Source organism: Aptenodytes patagonicus, chromosome 3 (genome assembly GCF_965638725.1).
Source record: "Aptenodytes patagonicus chromosome 3, bAptPat1.pri.cur, whole genome shotgun sequence".
NCBI lineage: Eukaryota > Metazoa > Chordata > Aves > Sphenisciformes > Spheniscidae > Aptenodytes > Aptenodytes patagonicus.
Genome location: NC_134951.1, coordinates 96715386 through 96741884, shown reverse-complemented (window position 1 = coordinate 96741884; position 26499 = coordinate 96715386). Strand labels below are relative to the sequence as shown.

The 26499-nt window shown below is 48.2% G+C and overlaps 1 protein-coding gene across 1 annotated transcript in view; it reads left to right on the top strand.

Moving 5' to 3' along the window:
- The window catches only part of MDGA1 (MAM domain containing glycosylphosphatidylinositol anchor 1), a 147958-nt gene that overhangs the window by 22636 nt on the left and 98823 nt on the right, over window positions 1-26499 (top strand). The window contains exon 2 of the mRNA XM_076335550.1: window positions 25881-26020. Coding sequence (XP_076191665.1) covers window positions 25881-26020 — 140 coding nt within the window. The remainder of the gene's footprint in view (window positions 1-25880; window positions 26021-26499) is intronic.

Sequence of the window (26499 nt, the reverse complement as noted above, 5' to 3'; positions counted from 1 at the left end):
AGTCTGTGACAGGACCCCAGAATAACAGCCTCTTGGTGTCCCTGCTGTTGTGCAAGACTGATTCATCATGTTTCTCCTAGAAAGCATTATCAGGCTCTGTCTGGTTCAGGTCTATGGAAAACAGCACCTGCTTCCATCCCTCATCTCTGTAACATGTATTCTTGTGTTCTTTGTAATGTCTTGTACAGTGTATTTTATTTTACGAGGTAATACCACTGGCAGGGTTGGTTCCCCTGAAATGCTAGAGGAAGCCTTCCTTGCAGGCTTCACTCGCATCTGCCTATTTATGTGCTTCCCTGCCGATGTTGCTGGGGGCTTGGTGTGAGGGGGGCACTGTTTGACTCAGTCTCTTCCAGCTCTGAATCTCATGCTGCACAAGCCTCTCTGCACAGGTGGGCTCCAGGGGCTGCATCTTCCCCTCATCTGGGGTTGATGCCACGACACCAGAGGGATCAGCTCCCTCCACTGGCCCTCGCTGCTGACCCTGGCAGCTCTCCTTGGCATGAGCAGCGGTTTACATTTCAGGCTTTGGACCACAGCTTCCCATCAAATGTAGTGGTAAATTGGAGTCAGTGCAGGGATGGTCTGTATTGTGGTCATCTGCGCAGTGGACTGTGCCTGAAACATGGGCTTCCCACAAGCCAGGAAAGGGCAGTGATGGGAACTTTTCCATTCTCTCCCTGTGAGTTAAGGGCAAGTTTGTGTGAGAAGCAGAGGGGACCGAGGGGAGAGATGTGCTTTAGCCCGGACGGCCACAGTGGATTCAATGCTGTCTCTCTGGCCACTGCATGTTGCAAAGAACTGAAGCTTTTGGGCTCCCAGCTCAGGTGCTTCCTGCTTCTTCACCAGCCTTGTATCTGCAGAAGAGGCATGATTCAATTCTGGAAGAGATCGGCTGGGTGGGAGGAAGAAAAAGTTTGAGAAATGCAATCCAAGAAAACCCAAGACAATTCTCATGCTACAAGATGAAACTTGCTCCTTATACCACATCCATTCCTGTTTTAAAACTCACTTCTGTTCTCTGTATCTAACTGCTCTTTGGTCTTTGAACAAAATACCATCCCCCAAGTGAGCAGAGACTTGCTTTTCCCCAGGCAGGTCTCATGCTGCTCCCTGATGTTTTCTCTCTGAGAGTAATCTTAATTCTCTCCAAATAACTGGAGCAGGTTATTCCTTTTTTTCTACCCTTCTTGAGAACAAATCCCCTTATTTTCCTGCCTCATTTGGGTTTGGCAGCCAGCAGTATTAGGCAGAAGGTGTTGGAGGAAGGAAAGCAGCATGTGTGTCTCCAGCCAGATGAACCTGGAGTTTCTTCTTGTCATGGTGCCCTGGGAAAGCCATTTACAGACCTGGCTGGTTCTGGTGGCCTCCCGAGGCAAGTCCTTCCCAGAGCACTCCCACACCCGTGAGAGTGCTAACAGCTTAGGATGGGGCTGCATCTGGGCTGAAAGTCCCCGCTGCTTCCCACCCTCCTCATCCCCTAACACACCAGCTGTCCCTTACAGCTACTGAAAAGCTGCCTTCCCTGGGTCTCTAACTCATGCCTTTTACGTGGAAACCGGTGTAGCAGTGTCTGTCCAGCAGCACTATTGCCACTGGTGCATGTGCAAGTGCACTCTGAGCCCTTTACCATTAGCTGTTGGCTTTGGGTTTTTTTTTTACCCTGTCTTTCCTCAGCGGCATGAAGTAGAGCTGTGAGCATCCTATGGAGTGCTGCAGGGCAAGAGCACAGGATACTGCAGGAAATCCCTGGTTTGGGAACGGGTGGGAGCATCTCCCAGCGCTTTGGTAGCGTCAATGGGAGGTGAATGGTGAAATGCTGTATTGCTCACTGTGCTGGTGTGAATATCCAGCGTTGCACTAGTCTTTTGGCTTGCCTGGTTACCTAGAGATTTAAAACAAACAAACAAAAAACAAAAACAAACAAAAAACCCACCATGGGTTTATGTTCTGTTCTGGGCTTTTTTTTTTTTTTTTAATGACTGCAGAAGGATTTTAATGTCTGATGTGAGATCATATTTAATGTTCCTTCTTCTCCTGCCCTACTCAAGTGGTGTTTGGTACTGCAACACACCATTAAACTGCTGCTGGGCTCTGCCCCCACATGGATGCGTTTCTGTGGTGAGTGGACTGATTTGGGTGATACAGACCATGAAACAGCCTACATGTGTTTGGTTTTATGAGGAAGGAGGGGAACGCAAAGGGAGAAGTGGTAAATGCTAATGTGCAAGGATTGACCTCCACTTTGAGGAATCTGGCTCAAGTGATGAATAGGAGACTATTGCCAGTCGTGTTTAGTAGCCTGAAACCTGTTGAAGTTACGTGGGAGACCTTGTGCCTTCCCTGTTGAAGGATCCAGCCTACTGTAACGTGCATTATTGGGATAATGGGAGGGCAGTGCTGGCAGTTGCTGTGGGGCATGGCCTCCCCAGCTGGTTTTCATGGCTGGTCTGGCCACATGTCTAGCTGACGAGGTTTGCGCTGCTGCTGCAGCAGCAGTGTCCTGCATCTCCAGCTGCCCCTTCCCCAGTTTCCTTCTTCCCTGCACCTGGGTGTTTCAGACCGTGCAAAACTGCAGCCCTTCCTGGCAGGCAGCACAGTCTGCAGAGCTGTGGGGGTGTGAGACAGGGTTCCAGGAGGCTGAGGGCCTCCATGTGTTGGGGCAGTTGGGAATTGAAAGACCTGCAGCTGAGGAGGCAACTGGCAAGGGTGCGCTCGCAGCTTCCTGTGGGGACAAGGCTTTTGCACTCTCTGCATCTCAAAGGGGTGCTGATGTTACTCCAGGAGCGCTGGCTTCTGCCTCAAGGCACTACTTTACAGCATAAATGCCACCGCTGCCAAGGAGGTGACTAGCAGAAACTATTTTAATAAACACAAAGGCTTCCTGTCTCCATCTCCTACTGCCTGCCCACCACTTCTCTCCCTTGTGTAATTCCTTAGGGGCTGTATCTCTCCAGCAGCAAATCAGGTTGTTCATGAGTGGAGTAAAACCTTCCATCTCGTAGCACCTCTTTTTCTAGGCTCTCGGGGTGTTGTGTGGCATTAGCTGTCGTAGTGAGCGGTTACCATAGGGTGGGGATGCACCAGGCAGCCTGTGCTAACATGTGCTGGATACCACACAGAAAACAGGCCCTGAGGGTCGTGGTGTTTTCTGTACTGTGATTCCCTTTGTGGGAGGCTGGTAGACGTGACTGGGCTGTTGGACTGGAAATTGCAAGGATGAGCACCAAAGAGGCTGTTCCTCACCATATGGTGCTGAAGATTGCTACAGCTATGGGAGCAAATGAGTACAGTGAGCTCCTGGACTGAACTGCTGACTCCCTGAGCATCCTGGTCATGGTCCTTAATCTCTCTGTGCCTGGTTCCCTTACCCGTGCAGCTGCTGACCAGCCTGCCGGGAGGGCATGAGCATCTGTCCCTTTGCAAATGAGAGGCCTGTGTAAGGCTGGGAGGAAGAACCTCCCTTCAGTCTAACCACTTGCCCTCCACAGAGGAGGGATAATGTGTCTGTTTCCCTCTTCTCCCACCTCCCTTTCTTCAGGTATGGTGCAGGCTCCAGCAGGGTGACACAGCACCTCTTTCTGCTGTCTGTCTTTGGAGAGATGAGCAGCAGGCCATCGGCAGGGCCCGCTCCCAGAAGTTGCCTCTGCTCCTCATCCTATGGCCACCATCACTATGGTGAAGAGCCAACAAAATGACGCAGTTTGTGGCCAGCGTGCCTGCTAAACAATGTAATTTCTGTGCAGCAGGAACAATGCATCACCCAGGTCCGCAGGGTCCACTGGTATTGAGTTACTGTTAATGGAGAAGGGATGCTGAATTGGATGCAGTAACATTCCCTGAGTGCTCCTGAGGGAGGAGGAGAGCAGAGGCTGTGTCCTGTGAGGGGAACAGGGATTGCATGCCAAAATCTTGCTTGAACACTCTTAATTCATCTTTAGGACTCTGGGGCAGCCTTTAGGTCTGGAGCAGGCATTGCTGTGGGATGGCACTGCAAGGTGAGCCCTGCTGAGCTCCCAGACTGTTGCTCAGCGTGGCTCCAGTTTCTCCTCCCCACTGCTATTGGGGGGAAGGTGGTGCCTCACGTGCTCTTCCAGTGAGGTGAGGCTTCCCGTGCCACAGAAAACATTAAATGTTTTGGGAGAAAAGGTGTAGATGCTTGTCCTCACATGTCAGGTCTTTGTCCTTCCCTCTCCATCAAACTCCCCCAGCTGCCAGGCACCTGCTGGGTCCGGCAGCAGCCTCTTGCCCTCGACTTCTGCTCAGAGGCTCAGCGAGGAGAGCACAAAGGGAAGCAAAGCTGAGGAGTCTTCCCATTTCCCAGGGGTGCTTAGATCAAGGTTCCAAGACCCAGTAGTGAAATATATGTGTCCGTGACCTTTCTTTGCTCCTGTCAGGCACTTCACAGTCCTTAACATGACACCGACTAAGTTGCAAAGCCGTGTCTCAGCAGGTGACAGCTGCTCCTGCTGTCTCTCTCACTCTTTCTGTCTGGTAACAGGATCTCCTTAAACACATCATTGCATTTGCACTGTGACAGGCAAAGCTTGCAGAGTAAAGTCAAACAGCTTGATACGAAGGTTAGGCTCAACTCTTAGATGGGAATTGTAGCTCTGTGTACACATCATCCCCTTTGCATTTTGCCCAGGAGCAATGGAGTAGCAATAAAAATATCCCTTAGGTAGAAATTCTCATGACATTAGTCCCTAGCCTGGCTGCAAATCATAGAATTATAGAATTGTTTGGGTTGGAAGTGACCTCTAAAGGTCATCTAGTCCAACCCCCCCTACTGTGGGCAGGGGCCTCTTCAACTAAATCAGGTTGCTCAGAGCCCCGTCCAGCCTGACCTTGAATGTTTCCAGGGATAGGGCATCCACCACCTCTCTGGGCAACCTGTGCCAGTGTTTCACCACCCTCAGCGTAAAAAATTTCTTCCTTATATCTAGTCTAAATCTACCCCCTTTAGGTTAAAGCCATTCCCCCTTGTCCTGTCACAACAGGCCCTGCTAAAACGTTTGCCGCCATCTTTTTTATAAGCCTCCTTTAAGTACCGATAGGCTGCAATAAGGTCTCCCTGAAGCCTTCTCTTCTCTAGGCTGAATGATCCCAACTCTCTCAGCCTTTCTTCATAGGAGAGGTGTTCCACCCCCCTGATCATTTTCATGGCCCTCTTCTGGACCCGCTCCAACAGGTCTGTGCCTTTCTGATGCTGAAGGCTCCAGAGCTGGACGCAGTACTCCAGGTGGGGTCTCACCAGAGCGGAGTAGAGGGGTGGAATCACCTCCCTCGACCTGCTGGCCACGCTTCTTTTGATACAGCCCAGGATACGACTGGCCTTCTGGGCTGCGAGCGCACATTGCTGGCTCATGTCCAGCTTTTCATCCACCAGTACCCCCAAGTCCTTCTCGGCAGGGCTGCTCTCAATCTCTTCATCCTCCAGCCTGTATTGATACCGGGGGTAGCCCCGACCCAGGTGCAGGACCTTGCCCTTGGCCTTGTTGAACCTCATGAGGTTCACACGGGTCCACTTCTCAAGCTTGTCCAAGTCCCTCTGGATGGCATCCCATCCCTCTGGCGTGTCCACCGCACCACTCAGCTTGGTGTCGTCTGCAAACTTGCTGAGGGTGCACTCGATCCCACTATGTCATTGATGAAGATATTAAACAGTACTGGTCCCAGTACAAACCCCTGCGGGACACCATTTGTCATTGATCTCCATCTGGACATTGAGCCGTTGACCACTACCCTCTGGATGCGACCATGCAACCAATTCCTCACCCACCGGACAGTCCACCCATCAAATCCGTATCTCTCCAATGTAGAGAGAAGGGTGTTGTGGGGGACCATATCAAAGGCCTTACAGAAGTCCAGATAGACAACATCCGTAGCTCTTGTCCTGATCTGCGATGTTTCTGGCCCAAGGTAATTTAGCAGAAGCTTGTGATTGCATTGAGCTCCAGCCACCTCTGAGCTTTGTTCAGTGAGGCAGTGTTTGTGGAATCTCAAAGACTTCATTATCTTGTGGTTTGCTGGATTTTTATCTAAAGTTATGTAGGTTGGAAATCTTGCAGGCCCAGACACCTGAGATCACAAAATCAATTCTGCCGTTTATTAAATAGGTGTAATTCCCATCGACTGCAGTGAAAGTTACAATTTTGCAGCAGAATGTGGAATTGGATCCATATGTATTAGAGACAGAAACCCATCATTGGCTTCCTCCAGACCTTTTTCCAAGGTCAGTGCAAGACAGTTTCCAAGGGTTTGTGACCAGCACTTCACTCAGTCTACAGCGGACTGGAGATGCCAATGTCTCCCATTAAGAACTGAAGTGTGACAGAGGGTGGAGAGCAAAGCCTACTGCCAATGGTTTCCTTTTTGTTTTGGTACATGGTTTTTAAGTGTTTTAGCTTGTGACTTTTTTCTTTCTGTGAAGGCTACCTGTCAAAGCTCTCAAAGTTAGGGCTGGTGATGACTGCCATGGGGCAAGCCCCATCCCCAGGGGAAAAGGAGAAGCGGGCTTTGCTCTTCAAGGTCTTCTGTGCGCTTGAGCCTGCTCCTGCCACATCTACAACAGGAATAGTCAAGGCTCAGACCTTGTCAGAGCTGAGTTTTGCCTCTGTTTCTGGGTAGGCTGGAGCAGAAGAGCACCAACCTTGTCTTTACTTGTTTGCAGGTGCTTGTGAGGTTGGAGGTAGAAAAGGGCCAGTCTGGCATTGCTGGCAGCTTTTTACGAGCGGTGTTTTACTCATGACCTGTCCCACATATGGACTTCATGTGAGCTGCGGGCAGCTGTGTAGTCTTTCAGACCTGAGTGAGAGTCTGGCTGTCCTTTAAAACAGAGCAGATTTGGCTTTGCTGCTTCTCACAGCTTGTAAAATACCAGGGAATCTTCAAAGTAACAGCATGCCAGAGCTAATGAGATCGAAGGCTTTACAGCTTTGATAATGAAGGCTTTTCTGGTCTCTTCTCACTGTGACACTGGGTCTGCTAAGAGCAGTACCGGCATGTGCTTTGGGGATGCAGGGTTTGACCAAGCCCTTTGCAACCAAGATCTTCTGCCGAGGTAGAAGCCCAGGACAGTGCCGCTGTCCTGCTGCATGGACCCAGAGCTGTGCAGCCAACAGCTGGCCAGAGAAAACCCACTGTTCTTCCATGGGTGCTTTGTGAAAAGTCTTGAGGCGAAAGATATGGAATATTCTGAAAAGTGGTTGGCTGCAGTTGGTTGTTAGTCTATACTTACTTTATTGAAGATTTGCTGGGGGATTTTAAAAATTGTGAAGTTCAAGGACTGAAAATCTGGATATTCCCAAATTTGAGGTCACCTGAGTGATGTGAGACAGTCTGGTCTCTCTGGCATGGTGCTGCAATGTAATTGACAGCTGTGTGGGTGTAAATCCAGCGCATCTTTCTTTACCTCAAAGCTGCTTCTTGAAGAGCAATGTTAGCGTGAAATGAGATCAAATGCATGCCTGTACCACTCTGGAAAGGAATGGAAAAACTAAGTTGCTGATTGTTTGTGGTCATTAAAGACCAGAATCGCTTTTTTCCCCCCATGAGTTCTGGCCAAATTCCAACTTAGGTAATTATATTCTGCTTCCCTAATTCCCTGTGAAGCTTCAAATCAGTTTAGATTGCTTTTCCCTTTCTAGCCTGAGCAATTAGATAATGTTCCTGAGCCCTGTTAACCAGCTATGTCCCACCTCAGAGGAAGCTGTGTTTTATTGCTCGTAGAAGCAGCCCCCTTCCCCCACCTGTGTACTTATAAAGTCTTTTTGATATGACAGATGATAGTGAAATGTGAGGTAATGTGAATTCTCACAGCTGGGGTGTCTGGCATCTCCACTCTGCTAAGGGCAAGCTGCAGAAGGTGCTGAATTCTCTACTCGTTCTGCAGCATGTGCCAGCTGCCCCAGATGGTTTTGATGAAAGTAACATGCTCTACAGCAGTGCAGATGAGAAGGGGTGTCACTTGTGTTTCAGCGGTGGAAATGGCACTTGGAGTAACAGGCTGCAGAGGAGGCGAGATAAAGGCTGTGTTGAAGGGGAGTGCAGCGGGCATGACATGGGGAATTATGAACTGCAATGTGGGGAGGGGGAGGTGTTTGAGGCAGTTCTTTCTAATGGCTCCACACTGCATAGAAACTCCAGTTTTCCACGTTGCACTTCCTAGCAGAGCAGCTGGTGATGCTAATCCCTTGCCCTTATGGGTCATGTATAGCAAGGGTTAGCAGAGCGTTCTCCAATGAAGCACACCCCCTCCAACTTCTCCCCTGTAAAACTGAAGATGGTGACGGGACGTTTGGCTTGATCCTTTGCACCAGGCAGAGAGAGGAGAAGGGATGTTACACTGCTGCATAGTGCCATACACGTTTTGGATTCCTTTTGAGTCTCAAGTGAGTCAGTGTAGAGGGGAAGTGGTTTCTCAGGATTTGAAAGTGAGTATTGAGTGGAGCCTCTTATGTGAAGAAGGGTGTTTGTTCTCATGCTCCCACCCCATCCCATGGACTCCTCGAGTGGCTGTTGTCTTTCTTGTGGTGGTGTAGTCTGCTTCCCATCATCACTTGAAGCCCTCTAAAGAGAGAAGATGCGTGTCTTCCTTGCTGTGGTGGTGCATCAGGCCCAACCAAGATTGTTGATAATCACACCTATTACTGTAATATGTGATGTGATCGCAGATCCCCTTGCTGTGTGCCTTCAAGTGATAAACAAAAAGATGACAAGTCTGCTACAAGACAGGTGCTTTGGTTGCTGTTTTTCCACCCTGTCTTAAACTCTCTGTCTGTGGGGACAACTTGGGCTGAATGCCCGAACAAGTTCCTTGATGCAAACATGAAAGCAGCTATGGAGATGCTTCTCTGGGGACATTTTAAAGCTTGATCAGGCTCATCGCTGTGGAGCAGGCTGTAGGGAAGGCTTGCAGATGACCTGGTGAGTACCATGGGACTCTTCTGTCTCTAATATGTGTGCTTCCTTGAGCTCTTTCCGTAGCTCCTCTGTTTCTGGGTAGGCTGGAGCAGAAGAGTACCAACCTTGTCTTTACTTGTTTGTAGGTGCTTGCGAGGTTGGAGGTGGAAAAGGGCCACTCTGGCATTGCTCGCAGCTTTTTACGAGCGGTGTTTTGCTGTTGGTCTGCTTGCCTGTGGAAAGTGTTGGCATATCTGTATGCACATATGCAGGGAAAAAACAGTATCACTTCTATCGCTTTGGTGTTAACCAAAGAGAATTGGTACCAGAAGAAACCATGTGGGCAAATGCAGTAAATAAGAGTGAAGCCTAATTAACGGTTGCACGAAAAATCTGCATGGCTTGGACATCCTGTTGATTTTGGAGTCTGCCAGGGAGCTGCTGTTGCAACCTGTGTGTGTAAAAGCAGGATAGCCCATGCCTCTACCACCTGGTACAAGGGTATGTGTGGTGGGAACTCAGTCACATGAAGCACCTGGAGGGTTGTTCTGTTTAATGCATGTACGGGGGTATTGGAAGGGGGCTACTCTGTCTGCATCTGCTGTCCTGGGAAGAAAGCTGGTACTCAAGCAGCTAAAGCGATTGCCGGAAATTTTCCTTCGCTGGTGGTAAATGTTCTCCAAGAAACTCTCCAAAGGCTTCTCCATTTCTGTTGCACATGGAAGTTGCTGCACTGCAAAACACTTCAGCAACCACATTTCTCATACTGAAGAAATATAAAACTGTTGGTATGTATTTTTACAGAGCCACTGAGCTAGTGGCTCTTGATGTGTAGGACTGGTAGCTGCCTGTGCTCTGGGGGACTTGAATCCTGCACGGCCAAAGGAGTGGTATTTCTCTACTCCTCCAGGCTACTGACTGGAGACCAGGGACCTGGGGTGTATGGGAGTGGGGCCCTGTGGGTGGGTTTCCAGCTTTTTTTCGGCTCCCTTCTAGGTGCCTGTGGGGTCTCTGAGCATACCTGCATCTGTTTGCTCTCTGCCCATCCAATTCCCCAGGCAGCAGTTGCTGTGTAAAGGCTTGTGGGGCTCAGAGCTGTGCTGCTTCAGCCATGTTTGGTATTCCTGACTGCAGTGCGAGTCTCTCTGGTGTGCTCAAGAGTTCTGGTTACCCAAAATCAGCTTTAGGTTTAATGCGTGATTATCACCAGGAGCAAGAAAATGCTTGGCACTGTCTTGGAGGCTGATGGTATTGGGCTTAATTAATGGAGAGCAGGCTGTTCCCACGTGCATCCGGCCCTGCCTCCTCATCCTTCCTATCAGTATTAGCTTAGGTTTGTTTTTAATTATTTTTTATTAAGTGTTGCACAGAACAGTAAAACCCACATCAGATTACTGAGGATATTAATCTTTTGCACTTCTCTAGCACATTTCATCCGATGACAGAGATTTGTTTTACAAACATTAATTATGAAGCTTCATAACCCCCCTGTGAGGAAGGTGATAACCACAATAATACTTAGCACTTATATGGTGTTTTGCATCTTCAAAAAGCTGTATAAACAATAAGGTTTAAAGTACCCTGCATGACACGGTAGTGCAATTATTCAAATGACACATGGGGAGAAAAAGGGGAGAATGTGCTTGTCCAAGGTCACACATCAAGTCAATTACTGACTAGTGCTCATTGGAGATTATTCTCAGGTTCTGGGTTTCTCTCCCACTCTCTGTCTTCCTTGGTGTCATAGTTGAGCAGTAATATATGAGAGCGGTAAAGGGTGAAGGCCATGAACTGAAGACCATTAGGTCCATGTAACTGAGCAAAAATGCAGGATGCCATATCTCCTGGGTGGAGTTGGGGTAGTTTAGCTGAAAAACTTTGTGGTTAACAGGGTCATGAAGAGCTATTTGCCGCCAGTGCTCGATGGTGGCTGGTGGTTTGGAACGTTGCTGCTGCATGTGAAATCCTTTGGTGTTTAATGAGTAGCTCCCCAGCTACTTCAGTTGGCTCCCTGCCCCCCTCCTTGGCAGGCAGCAACAGGGAAAGTACATGGCTGATAACCAAACTTTTTATTCCCCGCCTGTTTTAGGACATAATCAAACAGGAAGAGAAGTTTGAAGGTGTGGTGACTGTAATATGTGACAGAGTGGCTCATTTTGGGGTGTTCAGCAGTACACGTGCTTGTTGGCCTGTGGAAGGAGGAGCAGCCCTAGTTGCACCCATTGCTGGAGCAAGGCATGGCTTCTTTTTACCCCAGCCAATTTCATAAGCTTGTCCAGGTCAACTGTGTCCCTCCAGATGAGGATTAGCAGAAGTGATATGCAAGACTCAAATGGTTCTTGGTTGCTTCCCCAATGTAATTTATAACAGAAGCATTCTTTTGTCACATAGGGCTTTGAAATGCCCCAAGATAGACATGCTGCCCATCTCAGTGAAACAAACTGGTGGTGCCTCCGTAATTGACGTTTTGTGGGACAAACACTGGGAAATAGTTCCACTGTCCCTGTCAGCCATCAGCCTGGTGGGCTACTGGGGACCTATGCACCTCTGTGGCATAACCAGACCTGGAGTCTTTCCCCTTCGTGGAAAATTGGAGCAGGCTGAAACTGGGGGCAAAACTAACTTTTAGAAGGTAAACCAATTCCTTGCCTGATGGGCAGCGCAAGTGACTTCCTCATCTAGGGGATGGGATGGCAGTTCAAGTTTGCACACTATGGAGGTTCAAGTAAGCGCTTGTTTTCAGAAACTCTGCCTCTTTCCCTCTTCAAACACTTTCTTCTTTTAAATGGGAAGCCCACTGTCTAGTTTTGTGTTAATTTGTCCCAGGGTGTTCTGCAGCAGACTGGGTTGGTTGAGGTCTTTAAGAAAGGACGCTGGTTTGAGACTTTGCTCTCCTTGGGAGCTTGCTTTCCTCCTGTCCCCTTCAGAGACCAAGGGACTGTTTTGTTCTCCGTGGAATGGGCTGCTCTGTGTCATTCCACAAACAGCCGAAGGCCCAGGAATGTTTTAAATAAAATGAAATTTCTTACTAATATCAAGAGAACATCAAATGGAGCTGAGGATAAGTGATTTTAAAATATGCTGAGGTCTTAGCCTGCCCTTGGCCTTGCCTAAGTAGGCCAAAGCCTTTTCTCTTGCAGAAGAGAGTTTGAGAACAAAAGTCTTTTAAAGAGCTTTCCTTTTCAGACATGCTTCGGCTTTGAGGCTGGTGCCTGTCAGCATTTCAGTCTCTCAGAGCTTTATTTCCTTAGTGTCAGAGATCATCTTGCTTCCTTTGCAAGGCTGTCAGCTAGACCCTGGCTGCTTTGATACGGCTGCGTTAGTCCCCAAATCCCCTGTTGAACAAGCTGCTCAACAATGTTTGCACAAATGCATGATCTCGGGTAGAGAATTAATCTCTGTCCCTACCCCCTGTGCAGTCAGCCAGCTGAGAAATTATTTTAAACACCGTCCCACGTGCATTAGCACTTCCCCAATTTCCTCTGCAAGTCTCTGGTGTTTCAGATGATCTTTTGACTCCGCACAGATGTGGAATAATAAATTCATAACCTTGCTTTGTGGAACTTTTGCTCCCAAGTTCATTGCCATCAGTCTCTCACCAGGGAGCGGCCAAGCCAGCATCAGCCTGCCTTGCTTCTCCTTGCCTGTGTTTTCAGTTGTAATCGGGTATTTTTGAAAAACTCTTTACTAGTCCATTTTCCTTTTTTCCCTCTTCTTTTTTTCCCTTCCCCCAAACAGATTAATTGTTTGAGATGCTGCAGCTGTTTGTCAGAATGAACTCCATCAACGTAGCCAAGATGTGGCAATGTCAGAGCTCAGTCTCGTTTTGCAGGGGTTGGGGGATGCTCCTGAGACCAACACCTGGCACTTGTGGTTGAAGAGAGCTCTTTGTAGTAGTGGCCCAAGGCCCATCCCGTTTGCAGGAACAGCCGTGCAGTACTGTGTTAGCTAATCACTCATACATCCCAAGAGTGGCCCTATCTTACTGAGAATAGCTGCAGGTGGAAGGGATACCACAGAAGGCCAAAGCTGGTAACTCAACTCGGTGCTGAAGAGGCTGGAAACAGGCTTGTGTTTTATTGCCTCTGAAAACTCTTGGAGATGCAACTTGTCCACTGGGCATTTACTCCCCCATCACCTCCTAAGTCTCCTGAGCAACAATAAGCAGAATACTGGGCTGAGGAGTACCTGCCCAGGAGAGGCAATGTGGCCAGATGTGTTGCACAGCTGGTGAGGAGTAAATGGATAATCTATTGAAGGGAAACAATGCAAACTGTTTGTTATTGGTGTCAATAATATTTCACTGCATGAGCAGCATGTGGCAGATGCGAGTGACAGAAAATGCTCCCTGTGTGCAGAGCCTTATAGAGGGAAGGAGGGGTTCCCCATGTTCTGCCAAAGCAACTGACAGGGGGTACCCCGAGTCTAAGAGGGTTGTGAAAGACCCTCTTCTAGCATTTGCGTGCAAGGGGAGATAAAGTAGCAGTTCCTGCCTCCGAATTTCCCAACCTTAAAATCAGTCATAAAAGTATAATAGGTTGACTCTGGTATGTGCACCACTGCCCTCTCCTGTGTGCATGGGGGGATGCTGGTTGTGAACAAGGCTGTGTTGCACACCTCCGTCACTTCTGGGCAGAAGGACCAGTGCTCTGCCGTCTCCCATGATCCTGAAGTCCTTGGGTGCCATTGCACATGGGGAAACTCTTTGCCATGATACTCTGCCTGGCAGGTTCAGAGCGGTGACTTCAGTGTTTTGTGGAAATGCAACTAGCTGCTCTGCTGTTAAGGATGTACTCAACTTTGCACATAAACTGGGAATTTGATCTCTGTAATGTGTGAAAAACTCTCTACAGATTTACAGTACTTGGGTCCTCACTGGAAGAATGAATTTGCAGAGAAATTGCAAGTCAATCTATTAATTGGCTTGAATTAAGATTAATTTTTTTTTTAAGTGTCCTCAGTAAGGAATTTAATGTTTGTCAGTCTCTGTCTTTGTCTGGAATTAACTTAATAATGCAATAGCACAGGCTCTTCAAATGTGGCATGTAATTAAAATTCATTGAAATCTTATGTCTAGGCTAAATTTGAAGAAAATAGGTTGTAATTAAACTAAGTTATTAACAATTACTATATCTAATTATTGTGACTACATGGTTCTGCTCTGGGTCAGGTGGGAGATCATTATCCCAAACTCAAACCAATCCAGGATTTAAAATGAGAGCTAATTAAGAGACAAAGTATGCACAGTTAAAACAGCCCAAATAATACCAACTATTTGCAGTTGTGATGCCATACACCAGCAACATTATGACTAAGATGCATTACTGCCATTGTCTCCAGCTGAGATGAGACTGACGTTTAAAGATAACGTGTTTTTTCCCCTCTTATTCTCAACCCTTGGTATAATGAGCAGAAGAGAAATAAATGTGTGTTCCCTTACCCTGCTACATCTGGAATTTTTTTTTTCAGTATGATCTCAAATTAATTTCCTGGATTAGTTATTCTTGCCCCAGGGAATAACTACATGATTTCTGTGCTGTTTGTAACTCTTCAGTTAGCTATGTGTACTTTCTCCTTTTGGCTCTGTTTTCACCTGGTTGCAGGTCTTGCAATGACGTATCAAAAGGCTTTTGCATCCGCATCTGCGCTGTGTTACGTGGGTGCTGGTCACCAGTGGCGGCACCTCTTACAGGAAAGGGTTTTTCTTCTACCCTCTGCCCCTCCTTCCCTTCCCCTCTGTCTTTATTAGGAGAAGAGCAGAAGGGAGAGAAAACAAAGAGCTGACAGAGATGAATATGCTCTATGAATCAAAGCCTCTGGAAACGCTTCTATGGGTTAGTTACCTTCCTAGCGAGAGTAGGAGACTTGTACAAAATTTCCCTTGAACTGTTCTTTCCCGTCCCTAGAAAAATGCCAGAGAACTTGGACGAGAGCATTTTAAATGGCATCTATCTAGCACTCCTTTGTTGCCTATTTTGCTACAGCTAATTAAAAGAGAAAAGCCTTTTAATATTTAAGCACCATTAACTCGGCTGAATTATTAAATGTCAATTTGAATTATGTGCATAAAAGGATCAATAAACAAAGAGAATAAAACAATGGAGGTGGCTGGGGTTAGAGAGATGTCAGCTCCTCTTACCGGAACCAGAGGGAATTGCTCGCTTGTTTGCCAGGTTGTGGTTATTAATTATTGGTACTCGAGAGGGAAGGAACTGGGGACTTTCTAGGACTCTGCACACCAAAGGCACTGCAGGGATGTAAAGGATGCTGTCAAGATAAAACATTACTTGGCTTGATTTCCAGGGGTGTCACGTAGCCCCTATTGCCTCAGCTTTGCTGACAATTTGCTGGCATTTCCTTTCGGTGCGCGCTCTCTTCCTTTGGGGTGGAGTAGAGCTGTCATATTTGCTTTTCCCTCTCTAGGTCGTTTTGCTTGCTGGCAGTAGTTTTCAGGCTCGAGTTCCTTGTGCTGGCAAAAAGCGATAGGGGAGAAAATCCAGAGGAAAACAGTTTTTCTTGAGTAAACCCTTCTGTGTTGCACAAGAAGTTTTCTTCCTCCGCTCCCTGTGAATGTGAATTTCTAGTGCTGTATTAGGCAGCGTTGGAGGCTAAAGTTTGGCCTTTGCATTATAAGGTGCTAGACTGGAATTAGGTACAGATTGATCCCTGGCTGTGCTTCAGGCTTCCCGCCTGACAATGGACAAACCATTTCATGTCTTTCTCTTCCCCAGCTGGCAGCATGCAATAGCAGCATTTCCCCACCTAACAACACTGCTTGGGGGATAAAAGCATCAGTGTTTTGTGAGGGCCTGTATGGGAACCCATTTGAGGACAAAGGCTTCTTTCCACCGAGGGGCTGTATCACCAGCAGCATCCCTGTATCATCATCAGCACTCCTCTCTCTAATCCTGCTCTTGCTGGGGGCAGATAAGCACCTAGCAGAGGGGTGCCAAGTCTCTGCTTGGGTCCTCTCTCTCCCCTGGGTCCTTGGCATTTCTGCCAGGGTTGCCAGTGAGTGGTTGTGCTGGGGTTTGTGCCGTGGTTGTCTGTCCCCCACCAAGTGGCTTGGGGCTGAGTGCTGATCTCTTGCAGCCACCGTGCTATCATCCCCTGGGAAGTGACTTTGCTGCAGGGGACCTGGGGTGCCTGTGGGATGGGTAGTGCTGTGCATAGAGCTTCAGACAGAGACGAGTCCCTGCTGCCTGCTGCTTTTCAGTAGCAAAATTGGATTTTTAGATACTTGAATTAAGGGTAGCATTTGTATTTCCAGCTTTTTCTAACTATGGCAAGAATAAAACAGGCTTTCAGTGAAATTTTATTTCAGTCTCTTTCTTGTGGCTCTTATCACCCTCTGGCCTCTGCAGTGATTTCCCTCCCACCCACCCACTCCCGTATCACAACTGAAATAGCCTTTTGCTTTCTGTGGAGGCTGGGTATAGCAGCAGGTAAACATGGCCGTTTGTTGAATCTTTCCTCTCCTGCGTGGAGGGAATGTTTGCACTGCCATCATGGCGTGATTGCCCTCGCATCCCCAGCTCCCTCTGAGACAGTTAGATGGGGCCCTGGAAGCAGCGGAGCTGTGACAGGTGAGAATTTAGCATAGATTCAGTGCCTGAGTGTTTACCCAGCTTCTCAGATAGGCTTTGTGGTCTGCACTGAGCTCTGTGCCTCTGCAGGAGCTTGTCTGACAATGGTGGAGCTGCTTCGGTCACATGGACAGGGATGTCTGAAGGAGAGCTGGGGCACTGGCTAGTCAAAGCCCCAAGTGCCTTGCTTTGCTAACCCCACAGCTGTGCACCCACCCTCTGGGGTTAGCAGCCCTGAGTGTACAATGTCCCCTTTGGCTCTCCATGTAGAGAGAAGTCCTCTCCTCCAACAGTTCTTCTCTGCCAACCCTCCTCCTGCGTACCAGACCCCGGTTTCCACCTCGGCATTGAAGAATTTGGGCCTCAAGGTTTAGCATTTTGAACAGCACCAGCTGGAGTTTCATGGAAATACTCCTATTCTTACCCAGCTTCTGTTAGTGTACTCTGATTGCTTGCTCGTTTGGTTTTTGTTATTTTTCTTGTCTATTGTTTTTAGCATACTTGGAGCTTGAATCTGTCTCTCTTCCTGTGTTTTCAGGGGTGGGTTTTAGTACATATGTGTGACCTTGGTGGAGTCCTCACCAGCAAAGTCTGGAGCATCCTGCCAGCCAGGGAACCCAGTTTGAAACCACTCCCTTTGCCTTTCCTTATTTGTCACGATTCAGGAGCCACAGCTGTTGCCTGATGTTTTTTTCCCCTTTTTGATATGAAAAGGAGCCTGTAGTTATTCATTGATTATAGTTCATGCACCTTTGCTGCTAATCTAGTCAACAGATGATTAGCAAATTGACATTTTTTTCTCCCTTTTGAAGGGATGAAGTGTCTGTGTTGTGCTCTCCTTTCATCTCCTGTGTTAAATGGTCCAGCAATGAAACAAGAGCTGAGTTTCAAAGTACGCTGGTTTATAGATCTGTGCGCATGGTCCTCTTTGTTGAAGAGTCACTGTTGTACCAAAGTGCCTTAAAGTATAAAAAGGGAAAAGAAGTGGAACAAGCAGTACCAACAGTGACTTTGGGAATGAGCTGAACTTGAATTCAGGGAAAAGAGGAGAGGGGCAAAACCCTTGGGACCATTTGAGCAAAGCCCATTTGCTTGCAAAGGCTATTAGCAGCAGATCCTGGGGACGTTGCCTGTTGGGCTTTGCTACCTGTGCTGACAAGCTGCAGCATGCCTGTGAAAGGCAGTTTTCCTGGCTGAGTGGGGACGTGCAGCTTCAGTGGCTGCTGCATGCTGTGACGGAGGAGCGAGAAGGGAGAGCAGAAGCACGAAATGCATGAAGAGCAGCTGACTCTCCTCTGTCCGAGGCAAGCTTGGCTCTCCTGCAAACCCGCTGCTCGGAGGCTCCTGGTGATGGGCACGCTGGAAGCTGAGAGCACGAGGGCTTACAAAGGCCAGAGGGTCAGCAGGTTTTATGGATGCCTGTAACTGTTCTTTCTCCTTCAGAGGGTGGTGGGTGCATGGAGCAGCTGGAGGTTGACTCAGGGGACTGGAGACCTGGTGGGGGAGGCAAGGAATCAAACCTGCCAAGGAGCCCAGTGCTGGCCTGTCCTCTGGGGACTGTTCCTGCAGCACATGGGCAGGATAAGCGAGTGTCTGTTCTGCCCTTGTCCAGTTGAGTTCCTCTCTTTGCAGCACTCTTTTTCTCTGACTGGACCGTTTCGGTTTTGGGTGTTTTACCAGCTGACAAACAAGTCAGTCTGTCAGTGGTCTCCAGAATAGAGGATGCCTGATTTCTCCCCCAAGCTGCTTGCCTCAGTTGTGTTTTCCCCTAAAACGGTTAGAAGCTTTAAGTAGCAACCAGGCAAGAAATGGGTTTTTAAGTGCAATGCTTTGAGCACTCAGCTTGGCAGGATCACCTCACCTGAGTGTGGCTTTTGTGGCTCATTGGGTTTTGCAGCAAGATTTAGAGATGGGGCTCAGGCTGTGAAGCTGGCACACGGGGAAGTGGGTTGGGAAAGATGATAAAGCCTCTTTTGTGGCCATTACGAGACAAACATACTTTTTTCACATCCTAACCAAAGCTGGAAGCTTCCAGGACAGTATCACTGAGGTGCTGGCTCTGACTGCCACCATATCTGGAGCCCGTAAAGATTTGAAGACAACCTACTTTGTATTGCTGGCATTGAGTCATCTATACAAATTCCACTCAGGCATATGAGTTTATGCCACTGTAATGTTGTGTGTGTAACATCTGTCACTTGATTCCTATCGAACAAAGTTGCTGATCAATTTTGCTCTGCTGCTTGATACTCTGCAGTTAGGAGGACCTATGTAAGAAAATTTTGGGAACACCTAGGAAAACTAGTGAGCCGCTGCAGGCAGTGGAGTTGAGGATTGGGGGTGATCTGGTGACTCTGATACTTTAGTAAAGCACACAATACCTCTTTAGTTTTAAATTGAATGAAGGTCTCGGGAGCAGATGTTGCAGTCACTGGGGGGGTGTACCTGCTATTCATGACATCTCACATGATTTTGTTGCTGGCATTTTTCTAAAAGAAACAAAACTATAGAGGTGCTTCAAGGAAGTGACATTGATTAAGCAAAAAATTATTTTAAGACTGTGCAAATCATCTGGCTGAGCTTTGCAAAAGGAAACTCTGTTTCTGGAGATGCAATCAGCCAGAGATGTAAAGACATAGTCTTGGTCTCTTCCAAGTCAAAAAAAATCCCATGCTATTTTAAGTAGCCAAGTTTCATGCTCTGTGATTACTTTCCACAACTTTGTCATTTCTCTGTGCACTTCCCATTGAAAATTATATTCTTCTCTTCTTGCTCAGGAGTGCTATGGAGTATTGTGTAGGGTTAGAGATGGTTGCTTTGCATGTCTTGGAAGTGGCTGTGGTTTTTTTGTGGGTGGATTGATGTTTGTGTTTTAATCATGATCAGTGTATAAATACCAAAGGAGTCAGAGACATTTTGCTGCTGAAATATGACATGTTTCCTGCTGCAAATTTAGGCCAGGAGCACAGTAAGCAAAATTTTTTTTTTTTTGAGTGTACGTGGTTTGGGCTGCAGTGAGAACACTGATGCATGGGAGCCAAAGAGCCTCAGTGGAGATCTGTCTTGCTTGGGGTTGTAACCCTTAGCGTCAGCATGCAGGGAGTTCTTCCTGGTGTCTTTTGCTTTAAGACAGGCTGGTGGTAGCACAGAGCTGCCCAAGCAGCACACGGTGTTGGAAGAGTCAACAGGAGGAGCCTGAGCAAGAGAGAAGTCCAAGAAGTGGGAGGAGACCAGGGACCATAAATGCACTTTGCTCCTCAGCTATCCCTGGGGGCTTCTGCATCGCCTCCCTCTCTGCTATGGGACTAGTCTGGCCTTGTGTTAAAAGCTGGAGCCTAATCAGGCTACGCTGTCCTGGGCACGTTCAGCTGGGGAAGTTCCCTGCAGGGGCTGTGCACCCTTTTGCCGTTGTGCGTTGTGCTGGGCAAAGAGGCTGGGAGGGGCTGAGGTGTGGAGGAGGAGGCTCCCAAGCAAGCAGCCGGGGAGCGTGTTCAGAAAGTGGCGGTGACAGGGGTTCCCCTGGGTAGGCTGCACAAAGACATCCAGTGCCTGGGCTCAATTACACCCACCCACTGCCATCTCCTCTCCCTCTGCTATTGTGCTGGTCTTAACTGCTGATAAGTACGGGCGGTCTTTCTTCAGCCATTAATATGCTATTGATCCACAGCCCTGCTGACAGTGTTAATGGACACTGATCGTGTATTATTATTTCCATAATCGTCCTCAAGCTGGAGTGAATTTTCCTTTTCAAATGGCCCATCGATATCATGCCCTGCATTGAGGGCTGGAGCTGGCCTGGTTAATTTGTTTTGCCGAAAGTTTCAACAAAGCCTGTGTCTTCATCCACAGTGGAGCAATCAATGAGACCAGCTGAATAGTGATGGAACACACAGCAAGGCAGCTGCCATCCCCTCCCAGAGCAGGCATGAGCGAGGTGTTTTGTTTGACCATCAGGATGCTGCCCCTGCAGACCCTTCCCATACTACTAGACCTTCCTCGCTCCTGCTGAGCGTTGCTAGCACGCCTCTTCCCTTTACTTGTGTGCTGGCTTCTCTTTGTGCTCTGCTAAGGGGATATGACCCCTTCCTCAAAGGTCTTCATGTCTGTATGCCCCTGTTCTTCAAGCAGAGTTGTGCATTGCATGAACAAACGGGATAAAATGCTAACTAAAGCAGTGACTTCAAGGCCTGAGATGCTCCCTGGGTGCTTTGCCGTGCAGGGTCTGTAACTAACGGTGCCTCAGGGCAATTCCACCCATGGACAGGCAGTTACTGAGAGTGGCTGTGCAGCAAGGAATGCCACATGTAGATTTCCTTAATGAAATGCTTATTCAACCCCACGTGCTCCATAAACACCATGTATTTTTCCCCTTTCTGGGAACTCCATGATGCATCCCTTACGTGCCACTTGCTCAGGACAGGAAGGGTGAGGGAAGGAGACAGGCAGGTTCTTGAGGGGTTTAAGCAGCAGATTAGCAGCTGATGCCCCCCTCCCTCTTGCTCCCATGTAACCGAGCAAGGTGAGTCCAAGGAGCCTGTGAACAGGGATGGGGAAGGACCCTGGCTTCTTTGCCTAGCTTATGTGCAGAAGAGGCTGAATTATCATTACACCAGATGTACGGGAGGGCATCACTTGCCTTGCAAAGCAGGGTGGTAGATTAAGCCTGAGGAAGAGGGAAAGCTCCAGGTGCAGTTTCCCTCTCTCCCCACTCTGCAGGAGGGTGGTAGCGGAGGTGGGTGGATTCAGTGTCCCTGCGTGTGTAGCTGCAGGTATTGGGCCAGCAGCTTTGGATATGAATGTTCTTCATCCTTGAGGCTGTCTGCAGGACATGTGCAGGTGGCAAAGGTGGTGGGGGGGCAGAGTCTAACAGTGATGGCTGGTGTTAGCCTGCTGAGAAGGCAGCAGTAAAGTGCAGTTGATGCTGTGCTGCAAAAGGGGTGAGCAGCCTGTCCTTTGCGGTTGCTGACTGTGACTGAGGGAGTGCCAATGCAGTATCTGTCACTCACCACCCTCTCTGTGAAGGAGCTCTCATCGTTGCCATTGTAGCAATGGGATCTCGGGCTCAAAAAGATGAATGGCTAGACCTGTGAACCAAATACAGATTACTCAGCCCTCTCCAAAAGAGCATTTCTCTCTCCTTTTCTGCATTTTAATGATGTAGCAACCTCTAAGCACCAAGAGTCTCATAAACTTTCCAGATAATGGTAAAAATAACATTGTACAGTATGCTGCACTGGGAATAAAGTTATTTTATCCACTCTAATTTCCTTTTGTTTTAATGTGTAAATATATCAAGTGAAGGCGTAGTAGGAAATCTCGGTGCAGAGGCCAAATGCACTGCAAGCCAGCCCTTTCCTAAGGAAGGGCCTAATTGCTGCAGGTTCGGAGCCTGAATTTTTCCTTTGTAAAGCATCTGGCACTCAATATTTGGCTGGCCCAGTTTCTCTGTATTGGGAGCCTTCCCTAAGTTGATCTGTCACCTGGAGCGGAAGGGAAGTGATGATGCATCTGTCCCTCAAAATGCTGGGAAAAAGGGTAGGGAGCAACCTGTCCCCTCTTCCCCCGCAGAGGTCATCAGAGGTCTTCCTTGGACCTCTGCTTTGGGGTTTGCCAGCCTGAGGAGAGGGATTCTGCTCCAGCAGGAGTTAGCGTGGCAGGTTGTATCTGTGCAAGGGTTGTTCTTCGTGGAGCACTGCTGAGAACTGCTGAGATTACTGCTTCATCTCCAGCACCTGGCCTCATGCTCTGGCTTTTCTTTTCCCTCCTAAGGGCCTTCTGTGAAACTGTTTACTCTGACAGGCATGGTCCTGCCATCCTATTGTGCTAGCAACGCGCAAACTGTCTGCATGCTGAAATCCTCCTGGAGACCTGGGATGATGTCAAACAATAATGTATTCTTTCTGTTCAAGCACATTAAAAGTGCAATTAATCCTCACAGTGTCTCTGCCCATCTGTAATATGGCATGAGGTGACTTTCCCGGCCTTTGTGTGCTGTGGCAGGCTGAGCCTGGAACTGAGAGCTTCCCGAGTCTCACCCTGTGATTTAATGTAATCCCTGTGATTTAATGTAATCCGGTAAGAGCTGGGTTGGTTCGTTGCTCAGCCCCCACCACGTCACTAATGTCAAGTTGTAACCAAAGGCAGAGTTATGGCATAGATTCCTATGCCATCTATCCACATGTTTTCTCTCCAAGATAACCCCAGGCTTTCTGAGCTCCCTTTTGAGAGATCTGTGTTCATATGGGGTTTAAGACAGGCAAAAATGGTTGTTGTTCTGCCAGGGACCTGGTGCTGTGATTGCAAGAGATGTTACAGCTTAAACAGTGGGGATTCACTTAAAGGGATGTCCCTTTCCGATGAATATAGCTGAAAGGTATTAGTGATGGTAACACAAGCAAGTTAAGACACCTGTGAGCAAAGCTGGATGTGCACACCCTTGCTTGTAAGCTTTATTACAGCCCAGTGGACCCAGGGAGAATTTGAGAGAAGAGGAGAAAATTACGACACAGGACTTATCCCTAGGGCTGTTGTTTTGCTGTAGACTAATGCCATATAATGCTTTGTAGTGCCAAATAAGAATTAGTTTAAATTATATTTCTGTCAAACTCTGAGAGACACCAACAAATTACCACAAGGTATTTTGGCACCAGAATAGTTGCACAAAACCCCTCTAATCCTGTATCACTGTATCTAATGATTTTGCTGTGGAAATTCCCCATGTAGAAATGCCTTTAGGCAGGTGGCAGGAAAGGGTTACAGAAGACAGGTTAAATTATGGAAGTGGGATGGCCAAAGTGAAAAGAGTGTAGGTTGAAAGGCTTACATTGTATACCATGTGGGGTACAGCAGAGCAACTTAAGGAAACATTTAACTGGGAGCTAGAGCTGCCGATAAGTATTCTGATTCTCCATGGGGTGGCTGGAAGTTAGTTTTTGCAGCAAGGTCATGTTTGCAAAGGGGGAACAGAGCCACTAGCCAGCAAAAGCAGCCTAGAGACTGTGAATAGAGGTTACGAGAGCTTTGCTGCTGCAGGGTGCCAGGACCCCACTGAAATGCAGGCAGCACAGGTCGGGGATGGGGAGGAGTATGCTACAGGATGGGAAGGGACAGGGTCTCTTTTTTAATCATAGAGCAGGGATTTTTCAGCATCACAGCCTGGGTCTCGGCACTGTGAGCTATGCTCTGCAGTGCACGTGGGGTAAAAGGCTTGATGGCAGGTCTGCAGAGGACTGATCCGAGGGCTGAAACAGCACAAGAGACTGTCATTTGGATTAAGGTGTATTGGCAAAGGTTATATAGGCTTCTGAATTACTCCTCTGCCACTGTTCGCTTGACAGACGTTCATGATGTCTTTTCCTGATAAGTCACTATTTTACTTAATGTATTTACATATCTGTATGTATACCCATACATGTATGTGTATAGAAACACACAGAGGTATGTAAGCACATATATAGGTTTCTGCTTTCTCCTGGGTTGAACAAGACTCTTCTGCCATCCAGGCAGGGGAAGGTCACTCATCTGCTCAGTCATATCAGTGAAGCTTTCACAGTCGGTTTCAGCATCCCGTGATGCTCGAGCGATGGCAGGCACGTTCCTGGGAACCCTGCAGAGGGGGAAGACAGGAGAGGCTGAGGGATTCATCCGTGTTTGTGCCATCATATTATTCAAATACACATGTTGCTTCTGTTAGTCAACAGTTTGGACAGTAATAATGATTTTAACAAAGTGTCACCACACTGGAAAGAGATGCAAAAAGGAGGAGTAGCTTGCTGCATGTGCAGTGCTGCTGCCTGGGTGCTGGGTGGCCGTGGCAGGCTGTGGAGCCCCAGCAGCAAGAGCAGCCTGCTGCCCACTTGCCCTGCATCCACTCTTGTGTCACTGCTGCTTGGTCAGTGCATTGTGGTGACACCAGTTTGTATAGGCTGACCTCAAAGGCAGATCTCCTCCACTGCCCGAGCCCAGCCTGCCCTAGGTCTGTGCTGCTGGTGGATTAAACCAGCATAAATCTGAGCACTTCCCTCGCCCAGGTGATTGGGTTTAGAGCATTTTGGTTATGCTGAAAGAATGGGGGAAAAAAAAAATTAGTCTTTGAAGCTCAACTAACCTTGAGGAAAAAGTGGGTGCTCAGTTCAGCTTTAACAGGTTGTGCAAAATCTGTGCTTGTTTCAGAAGGCTCACTAAGGCTCGTTGCTTTAAACCCTTTGATCATCTCCTCAGTGGTTTGTTCGTTTGCATTGTATTTCACGAATAGGAGCTAGAGCTGTGACTCCAGAGTCACCTGGAAGCATTGTAGCAAGACGGGGAAGTATCCCAGGGGGACGCTCACTCAGGCACCGATTCTTAGACACGTTTGTGGGTTTCTCTGTTCCTTGAAGTGCGACTGGAGTTTTCCCCTCAAACGAGCACAGGTGTCCCGTTGGGCTGCGCAGTCACCTTCAATACATCTCAGCCACTTCAGTGATCACACAAACGCTTTTGGAGTAGGAACCCAAGGTCTGTTTGCACAAGACTCTGGAGCTGAGGCTTTTCTCTTTAAAAAAAAAAAACAAACCTGTTCTCCTAGAGCTTGTCTCTCCCTGCTGTTATTCAGGGCTACAGTGGGACATAGTTGCCATTTGGGGGACGTGAAGCTTTTAAACTTTGTTCTGGGAACTTCCTTTCCACCTATTTTTCCACAGCGCTGGTCTTCACTTGTTTTCCTGGCCAGACTGGCAGTAACTGGGCTCCACTTGGAGCCCTAGCTGGAGAGATCCTAGAGGTTATGGGTCTCCTGATCCTGCAGAGGCTGTTCTGTCTGGCTCAGGGCAGAGATAGGTTACTGCGTAATTTGGGAAAGACTTGTTTCTCCTGCAGCACGTGCTATGCCTGTTCTAGGGACGTGTGCTAAGAGCTGTACAGAGCTTCAAGGCCCTTTCTAACTCTGCTCGGTAGTTATCCCATTCCCCTGCAAGGTAAATCATAATAATCAGGCCTGTTTTAGACAAGCATAGAGCAGATGTGATTTGACCAGGTCCCTGCTTTAACCACTTGCATGTGCTCCCCTTGGAGAGATGAGAGCAGGGAATTCTTCATCCTCAGCCCATGCAGGAGGGTCCCCTCAAAAAGCTCCGTATTCTGCTTTTCAGTGCCTAGAGCTGCTCATCCCAACAGGACCAAAGGTTTTAAAATGGCAGTTGATACCAGCTGCCCAGGAGAATGGGGAAAATCACTCAATTTTATATCTCCTGAGACCTTTGTGTTTCATACCCAGCACTGTCTGGCTCTTTCCCTCTGTGGCTTAAGAGGTGGCTCTTCCACCCTGCCATGGGAGCAGCCACCCTGGGCAGTGGGCATAAAGGGCTGGGGTGCTGCTTGTTTCCCTCTTTACCTCTTCTTTCCTCTCCGCAGCTCCTGCTCAGGCCCAAATCATCCATGCTGGGCAGGCGTGCGTGGTGAAGGAAGACAACATCAGTGAACGCGTTTACACAATTCGGGAAGGGGACACGCTGGTCCTGCAGTGTCTGGTCACAGGACACCCCCGGCCACAGGTAAGCTTTCAGTCTTGCCTGTCACCCATGTTCCCCATGGCACTTCTTTGTAGTCTCCACGTAAAGGAGAATTGTGGGCAGCGGGGTGCCCAGCTTTCTCCTACATGTTGGAGTCAGGTAGGGATGCCCCATAGCACAAGCACTAGCTTGTTAAGCTATGAAGTATCTAGCCTTCCTTTCATGGAAAACAGTCCACAAAGCTTTGCAGGAGCCTAGACAGACCTTCTAGTGGTCTTCAGTATGTGAAGTCCCCGAAAAAACGGAAAGCCCAAACTGAGTCCATTATACAAACCACAGTCAAGTCTTTAACCCTCTTACTACAAAGCAGGAACAGCCTGAACAGGCTAGAGAAGGCTTCCCACATGTGCTGGCCATAGGAGTTGGTCCATCATGGTCCCTCAGTCTCTCAGCTTCTCTGGATGTACAAACAAGGGGAACCTGCTTGGGGGAGTTTGGGAAGTTGTTTGTAGCGCACTTCA